General features: G+C 25.7%; 1 protein-coding gene and 1 pseudogene across 1 annotated transcript; one reads left to right on the forward strand and one right to left on the reverse strand.

Moving 5' to 3' along the window:
* Nucleotides 1-11,767: 11,767 nt before the first annotated feature.
* On the forward strand, nt 11,768-13,431 carry LOC109815772 (Pathogenesis-related thaumatin superfamily protein). Its single transcript, XM_020380566.3, has 2 exons — nt 11,768-11,921; nt 12,450-13,431. The coding sequence occupies exons 1-2, from the start codon at nt 11,858-11,860 to the stop codon at nt 13,160-13,162; spliced, it is 777 nt and encodes a 258-aa protein (XP_020236155.2). The 5' UTR covers nt 11,768-11,857; the 3' UTR covers nt 13,163-13,431.
* Nucleotides 13,432-13,891: 460 nt separating this feature from the next.
* Nucleotides 13,892-20,400, reverse strand: LOC145954641 (AAA-ATPase ASD, mitochondrial pseudogene; annotated as a pseudogene).
* Nucleotides 20,401-21,297: the final 897 nt, after the last annotated feature.

A 21,297-nucleotide genomic window follows, 5' to 3' on the forward strand; every position in this document is an offset into this window, starting at 1 on the left:
ATATTTCCATTTTAGTTTCCTAGAAATATTGTGATAAAAATTCTAATGCATTAAAATTATATAAAAATATTATATTTAATCTCTATTTATTTTAGAATATGACAACCAAAAATTTAAATTATTATTTTAAAAATAAGATAATAATAATAAAATGGAGAATATTATATAAAAAATTTAAGATATTACAATATACGTATTCTCTAATATATATTGGGTTCATTTTAAAATCCAACATATGTTAAATACAACGAGAATTAATTTCCATTTTTGGTCAAATAAATTGATATGGAATAATAAATCAAAATTTCACTATTGTGATAACAAGATAAATATCAAGCAAAAGCAAAAATAGATGTAGAGAAAATAAATATAATAACAGAGATTTTACATGAAAAATCTTTTAATTATGAGTAAGGAAAAAATCACAAAATCTAGTCGGTAAAAGATATTCACAATAAAAATATAATTACAATATTTTATTCCTCTTTCTCAAACAAATCTCTAAAGAACCTCACTCCACTTAAATATATATATTGAACTAATTATAATAAAATATAAAACAATATACTCTAATGAATTATATATATATATATATATATACCGAGAGAGAAGAAAAAAAATTATTAGGATTACCTAATGATTGGAGAGATAAGATTAAGATAGTTAGAAGTGAAAGGATATAAATTTGAATATCAACCTTTATAATTTTCAACACTCACTGTAACCAAAATTTTCAACACTCATTGTAACAAAAAAATAGAGAAACTCTACCTATGATTAAGAAACTAATTGCAAAAGAAAGAAACTTGTAAATATAAATATAAATTACAATAAAAATGATAAATAATAAAAAAAATCTGCAATAAATAGAGAAATCGAAATAAAAATTTAACTAAAAATATATAAATTATTCTTAATAAGAGAACTCTCAATAAATAATCAATTCTGCAAATAAAACAAAATAATTAAGTAAATTATAAATTATTTTCAAGAATGGAAACTTCATAAATTAAAAATTCTGCAAGAAACAAGTTTAATTAAATAAATTATAAATTATTCTCTGGAAGATAATTGTAAATAAATTATAAAAATTGCTGGAAAAATAATTTAATTTCACAAATTATAAATTTTTCTCATTTTTTTTATAAATTATAAATTCTGCAAAACAAAAAAAATTAATTAAATAAATTATAAGTTATTCTCGAAAAGATAATTTTAATTAAACTATATAAATTTTGCAAGACACAGAATTTAATTTCCAGAAGAAGAGAATTCTAAATAAATTATGAATTCTGTAAGAATAAAAAAATATAATTAAAAAAATTGAAAATTACTCTCAAGAAGAGAATTCTTTATAAATTATGAATTTTACAAAAAATAAGAGTTTAATTAAATAAATTATAAGTTATTATCAATAAGAGAATTCTAAATAATTTAGAAATTTAACTAATTATATTATAAATTAATCTTAAGAAGTGAATTCTAAATAAATTATAAATTTTGTAAAAAAGCAGAAATTTAATTAAATAAATTATAAATTACTCTCCAGATAATAATTCTTTATAAGTTATAAATTCAGCAAGAAGCAAAAATTTAATTAAATAAATTAGTAATTCTTCTCAAGAGGAGAACTGTAAATAAATTATAAATTGTAAAAGAAACAGAAATTTAATTAAATAAATTATGAACTATCCTCAAGAGAATAATTTTAATTAAGAATAACAAATTTAATCAAATAAATTATAAATTATTTTCTGGAGTAAAATTCTAAACAAATGATTGATTATGTAAGAAACAAAAATAATTAAATAAATTATAAATTATTCTCAAGAAGAAAATTTTAAATAAATTATAAATTATAAATAAAATATATGAATTCTGTAAGAAACAGAATTTTAATTAAATAAATTATTCTCAAAAATAAAATTTTAAATAAAATATAAATTCCTCAAAAAAATATAATTAAATAAATTATAAATTATTCTCTAGTAGAGAATTATAAATAAATTATATAAATTCTGTATGAAAGAAGAATTTGATTAAATAAATTATATATTGTATAGAAAAGATAAATATTAGAAAAAGGTTAAATAATATATATAAAAAAATTCACACGTTTTCAAGTTTGTGAAATAGTATCTACAACAGGTAAAGTGTTAGTAAGAGTAATCAATAAAACACAATATTTTTATACTGGTTCACCTTAATCAACGAGGTTACGTCCAGTTCTCAATCCAACCAGATTGAGTTTCACTAGCTTTTAACAAAGTTACAAGTATTCTTTTACCAAGCCACTTCTGGCTCAAATAAATGTTTTTTGCAAACAAGAATCTCCAAGCTCAAATCTTTATAAACAAGTCTTTCTAGACTAAAACTCAAGTATTCTTTTAAAGTCAAATCTGCCCAAACTTTACCTTATAACAATAATTATGAAGGTATTACAAAGTTGTAGTTATCCTCACTTTTAGAAGTGATTACAACAATAAATAATAATAGTTATAAACAGTTTGCATGTTTCGTCTAATTAGCTTCATCTTGTAGACGTTACTTCACCTTACTCAGTCTGAAATAAGCTTCATCTTGCGAACGTTAGTTAACCTTACTCAGTCTGAAATAGCAATTTTTACATATTTTCTTTTTAAAAGATATAGAGTTTGTTACCATTAAAACCTATAAAATAAGAGGGATATAAAATCATCTTTTAACTAATCAAATATTATTCTTAAAAAAAAAAAATCGAAATAAAGTATAACTTATCGTGATGTCTCTTGTTTGAAATTGTCTTAAACCTGAAAAAGAAAATCAAAAGATTTCAAAGTCCAATTATAATTGAAAAATATCTAAAGAAATAAGAAAATTGAGATTTCGTAAAGACTACCTCACGGCTCTAGTTAATCATTATGGAAAAATAAAATATGAATCGGAATAGAAAGATATGGAAAAATCCAACTAAAAGTTTCAGAAAAGAAATCGGAGTAAAAACATTTTGCTACATCCAACAAAAAGATTGAAAAATCAAAGATATAGAAATAAAGAAATTGGAAAAAGTTGTTGAGAGCTGAACTCAAATAAAATAAAGAGCAAGAGACAATTTCAAGAACTGAAAAAGAGAGAAAAGGAAAAAAACCTAATGGAAGTCAAAACCAGAGTTGATGAACGAGACAATGAATGAATGACCTGCCTCATGTATTTATAAGGATATAGTGTTAAATTGAAAAAATCTTCTACCTGGATATAAGAATATTGAGATGAAAATAAGAATATTGAGATAAGAATAAGATCTTAACAAAAATATTTTATATCTTCTTTTTCTTCAACAACTTAACTCGAAGATGGATAAGACCATTATATCCTAATTTTATCTTCTTTTTTTTTTTTTTTTTTATAAAAAAAATAATTTACAATGGAGGGCCTATAAAATTAGCACCTTATGGTACAATGTAAAGTTACACCTCTCGAATCAAATAGAGCTGTAGTCTGTCTTTGTAAAACTATATAGGTTATTATATAATTATATGATATATGATAAATTTTATGGTATATCGTTATTGTTGTTTTTAGAATTATGAGGGTTGGAGGATCTTTTGAAAGTAGACTTACTTTGAGTTTTTTTTAAGTTAATGTCAAAGTTAAGTTGTTTTTGAATATATTCTTCCTTTAAAAATTTAATATAATAATTAACTAGAACATACTCTTTTTTATCACATAACACTCATAATTATAAAATAACTCAATTATTTATTTAAAATTCTTATACATAAATACATAATATAATATTTTTTTAAATAAAATAATTTTAAATTTTTATTTTTTATTATTTAAAAACATTCTTATCTATAAAATGTTTTAATTAATCAAACCATAATATATAATCAAAACACGTTAACATAATAAAATATATTTATATCTTTAATAATTTATAATAAATAATTTTAACAAATCTTTCTTTAATTAATAAAAATATTCATAATTATTTGAAAATTATTTAATACATTTATAAAACCTATTTAATTAAGTAAAATATTCTTTTAAGAATTTTAGAAGATTTAGGATGTTACAAGTGTGAGTTGCATTTTCTTATCTAAAACTTTTTATATGAACATACATTAGTATTTACATGATTTCTCTATGTAATTATCTATAAAGAGAGAGAAAATAAGAAAAAAGAAACATTGAATGAAAGTGAAACAAAATATATGACACCTTCTATCTTACATACCATAATACATGAATAATAAAAATAAAATATAATAATTCTTTATAAATAAAACCAAATGTATTTGAATACAAAACATCACATTTTTAACTTAAACAAAATAACATAATAAAAAATTTACAAGAAACAAAATTAATGTCTCCAAAATAATTTAACAGGAGCAACATCCTAACTTTCCCCATTCTTTTCTACTTCATGTCCCGTCTCCTAGGCCTGATCACGGGGCGGGTTCGGACGGGTTCGGGTAAAAAATATTTAGCCCAATCCAAACCGACCCAAAAAAAAATTAACCCATTTTCGACCGTAACAATGTTTCGGATTTGTCGGGTTCGGGTTTGTCGGGTATCGGGTTAATTAGATCGGATTAGTCGGATTAGGGGATTATGGGGTCTTGTTTTCCTGTCTGTGTCTGACGAGCAAAGCAGAAGCGAAGGAGCCTCTTCCAATCTGTTCTAGAATCTCATACTGCTCAATTTTCACTTCAACACGACATAGAAAGAATGGAAATAAGAAAGAGGAAGTAAATGCAAGAGCAGAAAATGAGCGTTAGGCCACCTTACCTTTCTAGTGTTCCTGTTCTTATTTGAATTCATATCTTTTCAGTTTTCCTTTTTCAGTTTCCCTTCCCATTCTTTTGGTTTCTTCTGCTCCTCTCAAATATTCATTACCTGCATTTTATCTCATGCACCTAATTTAAATAAAAGTATAGAATATTAACGCGGGTGGGTCAGGAAATCAGATTTGCCATTACAGAATCTAACAACTCGCAAAACGCTATCTTCCATTTTCAACTATATGCAAAAGGTTTCGCGGCGCTAGGGTTTTAGTTTCTCGCATAAGAAATAACATACTTTTAATTGTCATCTGTCGGTCGGGTATGAATACCGACGGATTCAAATATTTTAACCCGAACCCGACCGACAAAATCCATTGCAAACCGAGTCAAATAACCCGCAAAATCAAAAAATTTAAAACTAACCGACCAAACTAAAAGACTGACCACGGAAAATTTCAGTTTCGGTCGGTACGAAATGTTCTGCTCAGGTCTACCGTCTCCCATCCTTCAACCCTAGAATCTCGCATCCGCCTCAACTTCCACTGTCATTGCCACCTCTTCCCATTCTCATTTCAACATTGAACAACCACACCTTCTCATCTTTAAATCAAATAAAAAATATGTTATCTAAATTGAAATACCAAAAATGTCCCTTAGTCGTTTCTGTAAAAACTAATCATAATTCATCTTGTTCAAAACAGGTGTCAATATATAATTTGTTGAGGATTAAGGGGGTACCAAAATACTTTGAAACTAATGGCATGACACGTAATGGTACCGATACATGGCAGCGGATATTGTAAAGTTGAAACCGTGAAAAGTGGCATTAGTATTTCAAACATATTGTGGGCTAGCCAACGATCAAAAACCAAAGAAATATGAGTGATGGTCAACAAAGAGATGTTGTGAACAAAATGGAGTTTATAGTATGACAAAAATGCAGAGATTGCATAGTACAATATTCTCCAAAGAGGGTGTGCAATGTGATAAACAAAAAAATATTTTAAATAAATAATTTCAAAATCTATATTTTTTCATCTTAAAATTTTTATTTATAAAACGTCTCAATCAATCAAAACTATAATATATAATATCAAAATATGTAAAAATAAATAAATTCTATTTATATCTCTAATAATTAATATAATAAATAATTTTACAAATTTTTCTTCAACTACTAAAATACTCAATTATGGTTTGACCACGGTTAAACCATTAAATTTTAAACTAATATATTGACTGATTCTGTAACACTCTACACTTTCACAATTAAATTAATAATTTGTGTTTCATTGTAAAATTTAAAGGACTAGTATTACAGTCTTTTAATATTGAAATTATATTATTAATTATATGAGGATTATTTTATTATATAATGTTTTATTAATTATTATTATTATTATTATTATTATTATTATTATTATTAATAAGTGAGGGGAAGTAATACATAACTAGAGTTAAAATTATGTTACCAAGAACGGATTGGAGGAAGGTTAAGTTAGGTTTTCAAATTTGAAAAGGACAGACACAGTTCTACCACTACAGAAAATATGGCATTTAGCGACCACAAAAATCGATCGCTAAATTTATAAAATCGCTCGCTATTTACTTAGCGATGGAATTAGTGACCGAATTTAAGTAGTCACAAAAATCCTGGTCGTAAAGCTATATAGCGACGAAAAAAATTTCGGTCGCAAAATGGTTGCAATAATTTTGGTCTATGGGGACCAAATTAGTGACTGAATAAATCAGTTGCTAAATTGGTCGCTAAATATTTATTATTTATGTTATTAAATTTTATAGACGTCATAGATTCGGTCGCTACGAACCACTCATATTTGGCCTCTCAAGGATTCTATTTTACAATACTTCACTTTTTAGCATGTTTTATCCTTAATTACACAATTTTTGGGAAACTTCCCAGAAAGTCATCCATCCCTATATTACTCCAAGTTAAACACGCTTAACTATGGAGCTCTGATGAGATAAGCTACCGAAAAGAAGATGGATGTTGTTAGTATATGTAGCACAAATTAATTCATTTAAGTCATCCTCAACTATACAATCTCATACTTATACTATCTTTGGATCCTTCTCATTTCGGTGTGTCCGGACCGTTATAAATATATAATAATATATATAATAATTATATTACTAATAATAATCATTATATTATATTTAATTGATCTTTATTTATATATATACACTTATTTTTATAATTAACAATCTACTTATTTGTATTTAAAATTAATATTATGATACAATTTAAATTATTTATTATAAATTTAAAAGTTTAAATAACAATTTATATATTTTAAAATGAGAAGAGTTATAATAACATTGGTATAACTTTTACTAAGTATTACACCGTTCAATAACTTTATATTAAATGTGAATTTTGTAAATCCAACTGTTAGATTGAAAGTTCATATCACTTTATATGTTTATATCAAGTTTTGTTAAAATTGAACAACAACTTGAAGATAATTAAAGTGCTCATATTTTAGTATATTTCGAAATGTATATATTACGTCAATTTTGTTTTACAAGAATGAAGTATCAAATTATCTTGAATTCATATAAAATTTTGTATATATGATCTTAGACTAAAAAACTTTCAATCTAACAGTTGAATTTATAAAATTCACATTTAATATAAAGTTGTTGAGCAATGTAATACTTAGTAAAAGTTACACTAGTGTTATTATAACCTTCTCTTTTAAAATATTATTTTTATAAATTAAATTTTAACATTTTAAATAAATTATTAATTAACAATATATTTATTCATCTTAAATTTAAGATATAAAATTCAAAAAATGTATTTATCCTTGTTTTATTTTCTAATTATCAACCATTAATAAAATACTAATTTAAAATCTTATAAAGTTATATCATAATATTTTCATATCAAGTTTAAAATTATATATTAGTTATATAAAAATATCAAAATCATATAGTAAATTATTAATAAGATTCTAGTTAAATAATTTAAAATAATTAAATTTTCAACTATATTGTTTGCAAGTAATTTATTCCAAAGCTAATCAATACTTTCTATATTAATTATTAGTAAAATTTAATAAATTTTAATTTAATAATTAGATCGATGAAATTCAACATATATCATGAGTTATTGAGCGAAGTAATTTTACTAAGAGTTATTTTATGAATTATTTGATTCTTCTTCCTCCTCCTCTCTATCTCTGTGTGTGTATATATATATATTTAAAGTTTTATTAATGATCTTTTTTAATATGTGATTGCCAATTTTTGTAAAAAATTCTTACATTTTCGACAAACATAATTTTTTCAGAAATATTCTATCAGTAATATAACTTAGTAATATTGGTGTGTATATTTATATATATAATTTATTTTATAATTTTTATTCACTAAAAAAATTGAACATTAATTATATTTTTATCACTTTTTAATCAGTTGAGAGGATGACAATGAAATAATAAAATTAAAAAAATATTTTAATTAAAAGTATCGTTTTTGGTAAATGGGTAATTTAAGAGTATTTTTTATGAATAATCAAATGAAAAATATATTTTAAAATTTTATGATGGTTATTGTTAAGTTAACACAATAATTGTTTAAAAAAAAATCTAATATTTTGATCGATTTTAAATTTGTTTGATAAGTTCTTATTAATCCTTATATAAACCAATATTATTTTAAGTTGATGGAACACGTTTATAATAACTGAACTAGATGTTTAAGTCTAATTTTGAAAATAATAATTGAAATAAAATAAGATTTATAAATTAAAAAGAAGTTTTTTTACCTTAACAAAATTGGAAAGCACAATAAATTGTGTATTTTCATATTATCTAGCAAAATAAAATATTAAGTATGATAAAATAGAAATAAATTTCTCAAGAGAAAAATAAATAATTTTGATAGATAAATTATTATTCAAATTAGTCCAAAATTTTTAAAATATTCAATTAAAAAATTAATATTTAAATTTCTGTTTATAGCATTATGTTTCTTATTTTTTAATACATTATGATATATTATCTATTTTAAATTATATAATATGTATTATTTTTAAAACTAAAATAATTTTATTGGAAGGGTCATGATTTTTATTTCTTATCATTAATTTTTTTATCATTATAAAAATAATATTATATATTTTTATATTTGCTTTCTTTTTTAAAAAGATATATTCTTAAATTTTTTAAAAAAATTTACATTTAGCAACCGATTTTTATTTGGTCGCTACCATTATTATAAATAATATTTTTGTATTGTTTTTAGCGATCAAAATTTTTTTGTCCCTATTTTAGCCACCGAAACCAATTCGGTTGCAAATTTACATACAATTTGGTCGCTAAAGAATATGTAATCTACAAACTAAATATCGATTTGGTCGCTAAATAAAAACTGCAACTAATTATGTTGCTATTAGCGACAGAAAAAAAAATCCATCCTAAATTGACTTTTTTTTTGTAGTGTACTCACCTTCTTATTTTCTTTTGACACTCTACAGAATAAGGGGAGAAGAGCCTAGAGGAGATCATCTTGCAAGCACGCATTCTTCGCTTTCTATTGATCATGGTATAGGGAAAGAGAACCCCAAACGTGTGGTTCAGCGGTAGGGGTTGATCCACGCTTAAGCAAGGTTAGGGGTTCGAATCCTGCCTTGTGTATGCAGTTGCGTTAAATCTTGGGACCAGCTATCCCACCCTTTGAGGTGCCTCCAACGTAGCGAGGAGATTAGTCACTGCTATCGGCGGTGGATACTCTAGGAATGAACAAAAAAAAAAAAAAGTATAAGGAAAGAGAGAATTCTTGCTCTAAAACCTGGGATAGTTGATGAATAATGAGATTGACTACCCCTAACCTCTGTATTGTATGTGGTATGTGTTGTATGAAGGAGGAAAATCTAAAAGGTTTTCTATTATTGATTTTGATTCTTCTTTATGATTCCTTAGTGCCTATAGTTACTGAATGTATATTTATTTTTGATAAATTTCATGTTTAAACTTTGAAGCCTGTTGGATATTTTTGAGTTGCGTGTGAAAGAGGGGTTTTTATAAAATTTGTCTATTCTTGATATTGATTCTTCCTTATGATTTCTTAGTATTTATAGTTACTAAATATATATTTAATTTTGATAAATTTCATGTTTTGATGTATGTTAAATAAATTATAAATTTCACGTTTTAATTTATAATTTATTTAATTAAAGTTTTGTTTCTTGCACAATTTATAATTTATTTAGAATTCTTTTCTTGAAAATAAATTATATTTTATTTAATAAAAAATTCCTGTTCATTGCAGTATTTATATAATTTATTTAGAGTTCTCTTCTTGAAAATAATTTATCATTTATTTAATTAGATTTCTGTTTCTTGCATAATTTATAATTTATTTAGAGTTCTTTTGTTAACAATAATTTATAATTTATTTAATTGAATTTCTTTTTTGTGCAGAATTATATAATTTATTTCATTTTCTCTTCTTTAGAATAATTTATAATTTATATAATTAATTTTATGTTTGTATTTCTTTATTTATTACAGAATTTTTATAATTTATAATTTTTGTAGTGCAAAATTTATATTTATAATTTTTTGTTGACATCATATTCTTTCTATTAAAATAATATTTTGAATAAAATGAGGAATTGACTGTGAATAATTATTTTTGCTTTTGTGTGATATGTATTTTATTATTACAATAGTGAAATTTTGATTTATTATTCAATAACAATATATTAGGCGAAAATGACTTTATTAAATGTTGTCGTACTTAAAATATGTTAGACACTGTAAAATTACAATTAAATTATATAATTGTTGTATAATATTATATTTCAATTACGTAGAAATAGAATATTTGATTTACTATAGATTTTAGAAGATGACCAGAGGATATTATTTGCTAGCCGTTAAGATATAGTCTAAAAACTTGCATCATATGAAATTTTGAAATATATGAAAAATTTGATGTATATAACAATAAAACATAATTTAATAATTAGATTGATTAAATTTATATTACACAAAAAATTATTAAAAATATAAGATTTAGTATAAATTTCAAGACTTACATGTGGTATTGATGGATCATAACCGATATATTAATTACTAATATATATATATATATATATATATATATATATATATTTATTTATTGTAAATTAAAAAAATAAAAATATTGAAAATTTAGAAGAAAAAGAATGAATGTGCATGGTGTTGTCACGTGGCATTTGTTTATGTAACATAACCTTCTATTATAATATGCTTTCTCCATTCCATAATAAGTATCATTAGAAGGAAAAATTTATTTTAAAATAAATATCATATTAATTTTTTAATATAATATTAATTAACTCTTTAAAAATTGATTTTGTATTGTAATTATATTAGTAAAATTATATTCTCTTTCACTTTTTTTTTTTTTTTTGGTTTGGATAAGGGCTTGTCATATCCTGAACCTGAGACCCAATAGTGATATTGCAACAAGCAAACCATTGCACCAAGTTATATTAGTAAAATTATTATTCTCTTTCACTTATTTATTAGTTTTTCTTTATATGTATAAAATTACATAGGACGATATGTATTATGCGACAGATAAAGTATAATAGATAGATTTATAATTAGTGTTTTAATTTGTTTATTTTTATTATATATAATTAAAATTTATGATTTAAATATATAAATAAATATTATATTTGAATATATGAATTATATTATATTTATATTTATATGGAAAAAAAAATCTCCAAAACTGACTTGGCCGATTGTAATATGCTAACTTCTTAATAAACATTAAGCAATAAGCAACATTTTCATCAATCTTACTCATGTGTGCACGTGTTAACTTATTTGTTACCTATTGTTTTGCTCTCTTAAAGCAAAGACAATGAACGCTCAAGGGTCAAAATCACCATTCTTCTTCCTTTTATGTAAAGATTATCCGGATCAAATCTTAGATTACAATTGAAGAAGCAACTCTTAGTTTCTCCTAATCTTCATCAACTGCAAGTCTGCAACAATATATATATATACAATATAATTTCACTTCCCAGCATTCATTTACCAAGTGAGGTCAGATTCAGAATGCAGCTGCCAGAATATATTGCCGCTTTATCTTTCTTCCTAATCTGCTCTTCCATTTACTGTGGTAATTAAATATTTATATCACTAGCTAGTGTCTTCCTTCACAACTTCATAAGGACTTTGTTATTTTTATTGTTCGTTTAATATTTGATGAATTTTTCATCAAATGTATATCTATGATTATCAATGCTCATGTAAGGATTATTTTTCTAGTTAATATAATTTAGATATTAATAGTTCAATTGGGTTTGTTTCTACTTAGGATACTAGTCAATTAATTCAGCAGGGTACGTGAATTGTCCTAATATGTTTTGTATCAAGTTCAATTTCGATAGCTAAAAAAGAAAATTGGTTGTTTCTATCGATTTAACTGCTATGAAATATCCGTATAATTAAATTTTTACACATTTAACAAATCAGAAATCATTGTAAATATGATTTTTAAAATAATTATACCAAAAATCAGCAAATTTATTATACATGTTAACTTACAATCAGACACTAATGCATAAACTATTTAATTTATTTCTAATGTTCTCACATGTACATAAATCGTATAAGATGAAAACCATACACATATTTATATATGCAGGATATGCAGAGGCTCATCAAGTCACATTCTGTGTGCACAATAAATGCCCCTTTCCAATATGGCCAGCAACTGCACCAAACAGTGGCCAACCAGTGATAGCAGATGGTGGATTCTACCTTGCTCCAGATCAAACCAAACGTGTCATAGCACCATGGACATGGAATGGTAGAATTTGGGCAAGAACAGGTTGCAACTTTGGTTCAAATTGGAAACCAGCTTGTGAAACTGGTGACTGTGATGGAAGACTAGCATGCAATGGACTCATAGGCACTCCTCCAGCCACACTTGTTGAAGTTTCACTCCAAGGTGGAAAGCCAAATTTCTATGATGTTAGCCTTGTTGATGGCTACAACATCCCTGTGTCTATCACCCCTAGGGTTACAAACCCTAAGTGCAACATTCAAGGGTGCTTGAAGGATCTCAAAGGCTTGTGCCCCCAAGAGCTTGAGGTGTTCAATTCCAAGGGAGAAATTGTGGCATGCAAAAGTTCTTGTTTGGCTTTTGATAATGACAAGTTTTGTTGTAGGAATGAATATGGGAGTCCAGGGAAGTGCAAACCTAGTGTGTACTCAAAGATATTTAAGGATGCTTGTCCCAATTATTTTAGCTATGCTTTTGACACACCTACTCCATTGGTGAGTTGTACATCCTTGGAGTATGTAATAACGTTTTGTCCTTATGGATGGGGTGATGGTGAGCACAAATCTGAGTAGAAAATTTATACCTTTGTTGTTTGTGTATGGATTTGGTGGGGATGGATTGGTGCTAGAATCAATTTAGTATTTGATTCTTAATAAGCACTTTTGATGTATGTTGCCATAAAAGTTGTGTATTGGTTATTGCATTTTATTTATAACTTAAAGATACAATGTGTGATCGATAACTAAACTTCTAATTTATTAGCACCAGTTAATTGTAGCTGCTTCAAAAAGAACACAAAGTTCGCCTCTTTTTTTTTTTTTTTTTTTTTTTTTTTTTTTTTTTTCTGATTAATACTAATAGAAACTTGTTTCTTGAAATTTTGACTATAGTTCTTATACACTAAAATATGTTCACTTTTCAATTGGTTTAGCTTAAATGAAATGACTCCAATGTCATGAATATTGGTTAAAAATTCGGACGTTCTGTATTCATTTTGTATATCCTTTTGTATTCGCATATTTATTAATTAGGTTTAACTATTTTTCATTAGCTTCAATTAAATATACAATGTTCAACTTCCACCGGTTGTGTATAGACCTCTGTCAGTAAATATGTAACAACTTTCTAGTAAATCTAAACATCAAAAGAAGTTTTTTTTTTTATTTATCCAAAACAGCAAAAGAAGATGAAAAATAATATCATAAAATGGTTTGTTTTTATCTCTCATAAATCATAATATCTGTCAATTCAATTTATTACATTTTTCTTATATTACAATTCAATTTGGAACTTCAGAAACCAAGGAAAGGCCATTAAAACTATATTTGAACAGATGATAATACAATTATAACCTCACCATCAAGAAAGATATATATATTATTGAGCTTAATCTAAACTAATAGACAGTGTCAAATTTTCTGTTTGCATTAATTTCTTTCTCTTAAGTCACCTGTTTCCTTTCACCCTTTACCTTTAATCGAGCTTCCTCATCCTTCTCAGCCTTTTTCTTGGCCTCCTCATGAGACTCAACTAGATTCTTCAAGCAATTCTCAGCAGCATCAGCTAGTATCATATACTCATATCGGTCTCCCCCAACTACTTCTCCATAATGAGAAACAAACTGTGAGACTCAACATCCAATTAGCTCTTAGCCAACACCTTGAAAGCCTCATAAAAGCAATATGACATCTCAATGTGCTTGTCCATCCCTCCCTCTCCTAATCAAAGCAGGATCAAGCTTCTCCACATAATTTGTTGTGAAAATTATGATCCTCTCACCTCCACAAGCTGACCATATCTCATCAATGAAATTCAACGACCCTGATAGAGTCACCTTACTACTCTTATTGATTACCCTCCTCTTCATAATTTCTCCTCATAGGATTTTTTGCTTCCTCATCCTCACCCCTCTTCCTTTCCCTTCTTCATTTGAGCAGTTAGATCAAGTGAACAATCAATACCTTCAATCACTATAATACCCTTACTTCATGTCTCAGTCAACAGCTTCCTCAGCTCAGTATTTTCCTTCACTGCAGTGAGTTCAAGATCATACACATCATAGTTCATGAAATCAGCCATAGTAGCAACATATCATGCTAGAATTCCCAGTTCTTGGGGGGCATATAGTATGCATCCTCTCTACCAAGCGTTACCCACTTTCGCATAGTACTCTTTTCCTGTTTTAAACTTAGCAACACCATTTATGATCTCTTGCTTCTTCTTTGGGTCCATTGCAGGTTTCTCAAACTTGGAAGGGTGCTCAAAGAGTCAAAGTTTACGTGGCTCCACTTTCTTTGTTACTTGTTAATTACTTTGTTAGTGATAATACTTTAGGGTCAAGAACCTCTTCTCATCTGAAGTGGGGTACCTTGAAAATGAACGAGTTTTCGGAAGTGTGCAGTTTGCACTCCACCACAGTTTGACACCTTGGAACTTATCGATGATCTCTTCGTGACTAGTGGAGTGTGGCAATCTTTCATTTCTTCGACTTTCAGCCTTTTGGCTCTTTGGGATAATTTTGCACTGTGGTAATATAAGTTTGAATTGCAGCGTATGGTTCACTTCTCTTGACACTACAACTGTATGTGCAACATTTGAAAAATTATCGAAAAATATTATTAATATACTTTTACAATATTATCAAATGTAAGATATAGTTTATATTATTAAAAAAATTTAGTAATATTTTATATATTTATGACAATATTTTAGAAAATGTTATTAAAGTAGTATGTTGCAACCAGTAACGGATCTAGAAATTTTAGATAGTGAGGGCAATACTTATTCATATATTTATAGTATTAAAAATTTACATATAAACTTTAAAAGTATAAATATATATCATAATTATTATTTACAAGATTTTATATCTACGATTATAATTAAAGATGAAAATAAATTAGACTAGACTAGATTTCATAATAATTTAGGTTTGAACCTAACTTTCTTTAAAATTATATCCTAAGTATGACTTATTTATCTATCATAGATATTTTTTAAGTGTTTGGTTATAGCTACAATCCTAAAGACCTACTTTATAATAATTTAACACTATTAAAAATATAAAAATAAATATGTTAAATCTTATAAAAATCAAGTTTAATTTATTTACGATATAAACATGTTTTTAATATCTAATATATATTTTTAGATGATAATTTATTTTAAAATATATTTTATAATAACAATTCTAAATGGAACATAAATCTTCTGATCTTTCTTATTTTAATTTTTTTAATTAACGTACACAATTTTACTATTTTAATTTTTTTAATCAACGTATACAATAAATAAAAAACACAAAAGATAAACATACATACTGTAATTTTTATTTTTTATCAAAAATTGATTTATTATTAAGGAGTATTTTTTATCACATAAGAAAATTAATCTCTTTCAAAAATTTGACAAACATCAAACAAATAAATATCTTCTCCAAATCTATATTATATATATATATATATATGATGATTTAAACATATATTTATTTATTTTATTATAATATAATTTTTATTTTTTAAAATATATTATTTTTAAATAGAAAATATATATGTGTCAAATAGTAGTGGGGGCAAGTGCCCCCACTCTTAACAATGGGGATCCGTCCCTGGTTGCAACATTTTAATAATGTAGCTAAGTTTTTGTAAATTTGAAAAATGATAATTAGTATTAATATTGATTGTATAACACTTATATTTTACAATTCTTGTCTACATGTATTTCAAAATTGAAGATATTTTAAGTTAGTCATCACTAAATCTACATTGCATATTAAAATTTATTTATCTTGAGTATCACTCTATGAATACATATATTTTATAGAAAAGTTAGAGAGAAGTTATTTGGAGTCAACAGAGACTGATATTCGATCCGATGGATTCCATTGAAAGATCTCTTTTATTCCCTTGATTTGTAGTTGATGTGGTAAAAGTCGAGGTTGAAATCTTAGAAGCTGAGAATCATAGGTTTAAGTTGTTGTATGAAGAGAGCTTGAGTCTCTTTCTTTCTTTTTCTCCCTTTTTCTAGAAGATTAGAGATAAAGGAAGTTTGTAATTTAATCTTCCATGTTATATGAGTTGAATTTGTTGAGTTGATTCTTGTTTGGGATGGTTTTGATGTTGAATTTGAGATGTAAAAATGAGATGTTCTTGGTTTTTGTTATTTTTGAAAAGGATAAGAAGGAAATTGATGGATTGTGATATTTTGTAGTTGCATGGAATCTTGGTGAATTTGAATAGTTAATAATGTATACTTGTATTTTTGTGAGTTGCATGTTGGTTATTGGTTAAGTTTTAGGTAATTGGAGTCAAATCACTACAAGAAAATGATGATTTTGCGACGGTTATATGGCCTACATTGTGACGGTTAGAACTGCCGCAAAGATAACATTGCGACGGTTTGGGAACCGTCGCAGAATTGTCCGTCACCAGGCAATTTTGCGACGGTTATCAGAACCGTTGCACAAACCGTTGCAAACTTGGAATTGCGACCCTTTCATCAACTGTGGCACCAACTGCCTCTATATTAATATTGCGACCCTTTCATCAACTGTCGTACCAACTGTCTCTAAATTAATATTACGACCTTTTTTTTACCCGTCGAAAATTATAATTTTTTTTAATTTTAATAAATTTATTAATGTAACAATCCTCATATTTGGCCTCAAGGGTTCTATTTCACGATATTTTACTATTTAGCGTGTTTTATCCTTACTTGTGCAATTTCTGGGAAGCTTCCCAGAAGGGCACCCATCCTTGTACTACTCCAGGTCAAGCACGCTTAACTGTGAAGTTCTGATGAGTAGGCTACCGAAATGTATATGTATGTTGTCAGTATAACTTGTACAAATTAATTCATTTAAGTCATCCTCAAATATACAATCTCATATTTGTACTATAATAATAATATATAATAATTTTATATTACGAATAATAATAATAATAATAATAATAATAATAATAATAATATATTTAGTTATTCTTTATTTATATGTACTTACTTTTATAATTAACATCTACTTATTTCTATTTAAAATTATAATTTAAATTATTTAATTTTATAATTTATAGATAATATAATTTATAAAATTATAAATATTTATTTATTACATACTTATAAATTAAATTTTAATATTTTAAATAATTATTAATTAATATAATATAATTTTATATTAATTATTAGTTAAATTTAATAACTTTTAAATTAACAATTAATTGGATAGATGAAATTCAACACACACCATGAGTTATTGAGCGGAATAACTTTACCAAGAGTTATTTTGTAAGTTATCTTAAATCAAACATATAATATTCAAAAAATGTATTTATCCTTGTTTTATTTTTTAATTATCAACCATTAATAAAATACTAACTTAAAATCTTATCTAATTATATCATAATATTTTCATATCAAATTTAAAACCAGTTCTTACATTTTCGACAAATATAAATTTTTCTGAAATATTTCATCAATAATATAGCTTTTCTTACAAAAATTTTCTCATCGAAAATATAAATTTTTCGACAGATTGAATTTAATTTTATAAGAAATCATCTTCGATTAATATAACATTTTGTATATATGATTTAAGAGTAAAAGATTTTCAATTTAACAGTTGAATTTACAAAATTCACATTTAATATAAAGTTATTGAGCAGTGTAACACTTAGTAAAATTTACACCGATGTAATTATAACCCCCTCATGTATATATATATATATATATATATATATATATATATATATATATATATATTAAATGTGACTTTTACTAAGTATTACACCGCTCAATAACTTTATATTAAATATGTGAATTTGGTAAATCCAACTGTTAGATTGAAAGTTCATATCTCTCATAGATTATATATACAAAACTTTATATTAATCCAAGATGATTTGATACTTCATTTTTATAAAACAAAATTGATGTAATATATTCATTTCAAAATTCACTAAAATATAAACACTTTGATTACCTTCCAGTTGTTCAATTTTAACAAAATTTGATATACACTTATAAAGTGATATGAACTTTCAATTTAACGGTTGGATTTACAAAATTCATTTAATATAAAGTTATTGAACGACATAATACTTAGTAAAAATTACACCGGTATAATTATAACCTCCTATATTATATATATATACAGGGACGAATGTATGTTTGGAATAGTGGGGCACTTGCCCCCACTACTATTTGACATATACATAATTTTTTATCTAAAAAGTAATATATTTTAAAAAATAAAAATTATATTCTAATAAAATAAAATATAGATTCAGAAAAAATGTTTATTTATTTGATATATGTCAAATTTTTGAAAGAAATTAATTCTCATGTGATAAAAAAAAATTTCTTAATAATGAATTAATTTTTTAAAAAAGTTTAATTATAATATATATATTGATATATATATATATGTCGTAATATTCACATATATAATGTAATATATTAAAATAAATAATTTTTTGATAAAATAAAATTTGTACCATGCATGTTTATCTTTTGTGTTTTTTATTTATTATATACGTTGATTGAAAAAATCAAAATAGTAAAATTGTATATATTGATTAAAAAAATCAAAATAAGAAAAATCAGAAGATTTATGTTCCATTTAGAATTGTTATTATAAGATATATTTTAAAATAAATTATCATCTAAAAATATATATTAGATATTAAAAACATATTTATATCATAAATAAATTAAACTGGATTTTTATAAAATTTAACATATTTATTTTTATATTTTTAATAGTGTTAAAAAGATGGAATTTAAAATAAAATTTATAAAATTTAACATTGTTAATTATTCAATAATATGTGATCTGATAAATCAAAAATTAAGTTATAAAATGATAATTATATTTATTTATATACTCTAACACATCTTACATACAAGATAAATTCATAAGTTTGTTGAAAGATAAATTTATATTCTAGTCACGATTTTGAAATTATATAAAGAAAAAAAACATCGTGTACCTCATGTTAAAGGAAGTATATATAAAATTGTTAATAAAATATAAGTTTATTAAGATAATATACATAATACTTCAAAAAAGAAATTTAATTTTAATAAACAAAATTGTCTTGTAGATTGCGACGGTTTATAGTAAACCGTCGCAATGCTGAAAATTTTACGACGGTTTATGACTAACTGTTGCAATGTTAAAAAAAATTTGCGACGGTTTATGATTAACTGTCGCAATGTTCAACAAAGTTTGCGATGGTTTATCATAAACCGTCGCAATGTTCAACAAATTTTGCGACAGTTTACGATAAACCGTCGCAATGTTGAACAATTTTGCGACGGTTTATGATAAACCGTCGCAATGTTCTACAAATTTTGCAACGGTTTACGATAAACCGTCACAATGTTGAACAATTTTGCGAAACGGTTTTGAAATACTGTCGTATGAAGGGTCGCAATATCAAAGCGGCGACAGTTTCTAGATAACCGTCGCAATTTTTCCGTCGCAATTTATCATTTTCCTTGTAGTGAAATCGTGATACCACCTTTTGTGAAAATTGTCATCGCGTAGGATGCAGCTTCATGGCATCGAGCATCATCCAGGTTAGGAGTTTTCTACCTCACTCGCATTGAGTACGAGATATGTAACACTCAACGTGAGTCTGAGAGCTCTTTGACTTAATCACGTCAACCGTGGGTTGAGGGGCGCTGAATGTGATTACCTTGGGAGTTCTTTGACTTGGAGATGTAGAACGTAGATTATATAATGTCGGACATGATCAAGACAATGGATCTCTGCCTTAACAACGTCGAGCGTGAGTTGTGTAGCGTAAGACATTAGTAAGGAAGAGGCTCTATGCTTGGATGACACCGGGGGTGGAAGGATCCAGGCTAGACATAAGTGATCCAGAGGCTCTCTATTTCACTTACGTTGGGCGTGGGAGAGTGGCATTTGTCATGGATGCTGAGCACGAGTTGATCACACTGGGCGTGGATGTGTTGAATGAATATGAGAATTGTATTATTGCATGTTGGTTGCTTACATGAAGGTTGATGATGATTGAATCTAGTTCATAATATGTCAGTTTATGATGATGTATGAAGAAAATCTTAAGTTGTTTCTAAATTTGATAGTAGTTTGTTGGTAAAAGTTGTAATATGTTAAGTGCGATGAACTTGTGAGGCATGAGGTATGTTGTGATGAGTTGTGTATATATGTACGAGGCATGTTGTGTCGAGCTATATTATGAACTTGGGACTAAAGGAGAGGTGTTATTTTAAATGTTGAAAAAACCCCTTGAGTACTATATCTCTTGAGGTGGAGTGTTGACTCTCTTTTAAGTCCTTAGTTGATATAGTATAAGGTTGGGTCAAGCCATACGATTAATGTTGTGACCTACTAAGTATGGTACGAAATCCAAGGATAAAATTCTTAACTAATTACTAGAAGGGTGTCTGGTATCATGAGGATTACTAGCAAATTGTACTTATATGTGACTTGATTAATGCATGTTAGTGTTATGATGGGTCTATACTCAAGCTATACTATACTTCATAATTGATACTAGACTTTTTTAATTGGCTTAAATATGTTTAAACTACCTCGAATTAGGTTGATTTTTAGACTGCTACTTACTAATTCTTTTTTGTTTAAATTACTTGACTAATATTTTTTTTTTAAATTTTGTACCTAACATTAGTCTCCGTCTGTTAAATGATGATGTGGCTAACGGTC

Source organism: Cajanus cajan, chromosome 2 (assembly GCF_000230855.2).
Source record: "Cajanus cajan strain Asha chromosome 2, NIPB_CcT2T_4, whole genome shotgun sequence".
NCBI classification, from domain to species: domain Eukaryota; kingdom Viridiplantae; phylum Streptophyta; class Magnoliopsida; order Fabales; family Fabaceae; genus Cajanus; species Cajanus cajan.

What these genes read in the sequence shown, in the direction of transcription:
- LOC109815772 (XM_020380566.3), top strand. Translation starts at nt 11,858, where the DNA reads ATGCAGCTGCCAGAATATATTGCCGCTTTATCTTTCTTCCTAATCTGC. An exon ending in CTGCTCTTCCATTTACTGTG is followed by an intron (nt 11,922 to 12,449) that starts GTAATTAAATAT and finishes TTATATATGCAG; the next exon opens with GATATGCAGAGGCTCATCAA.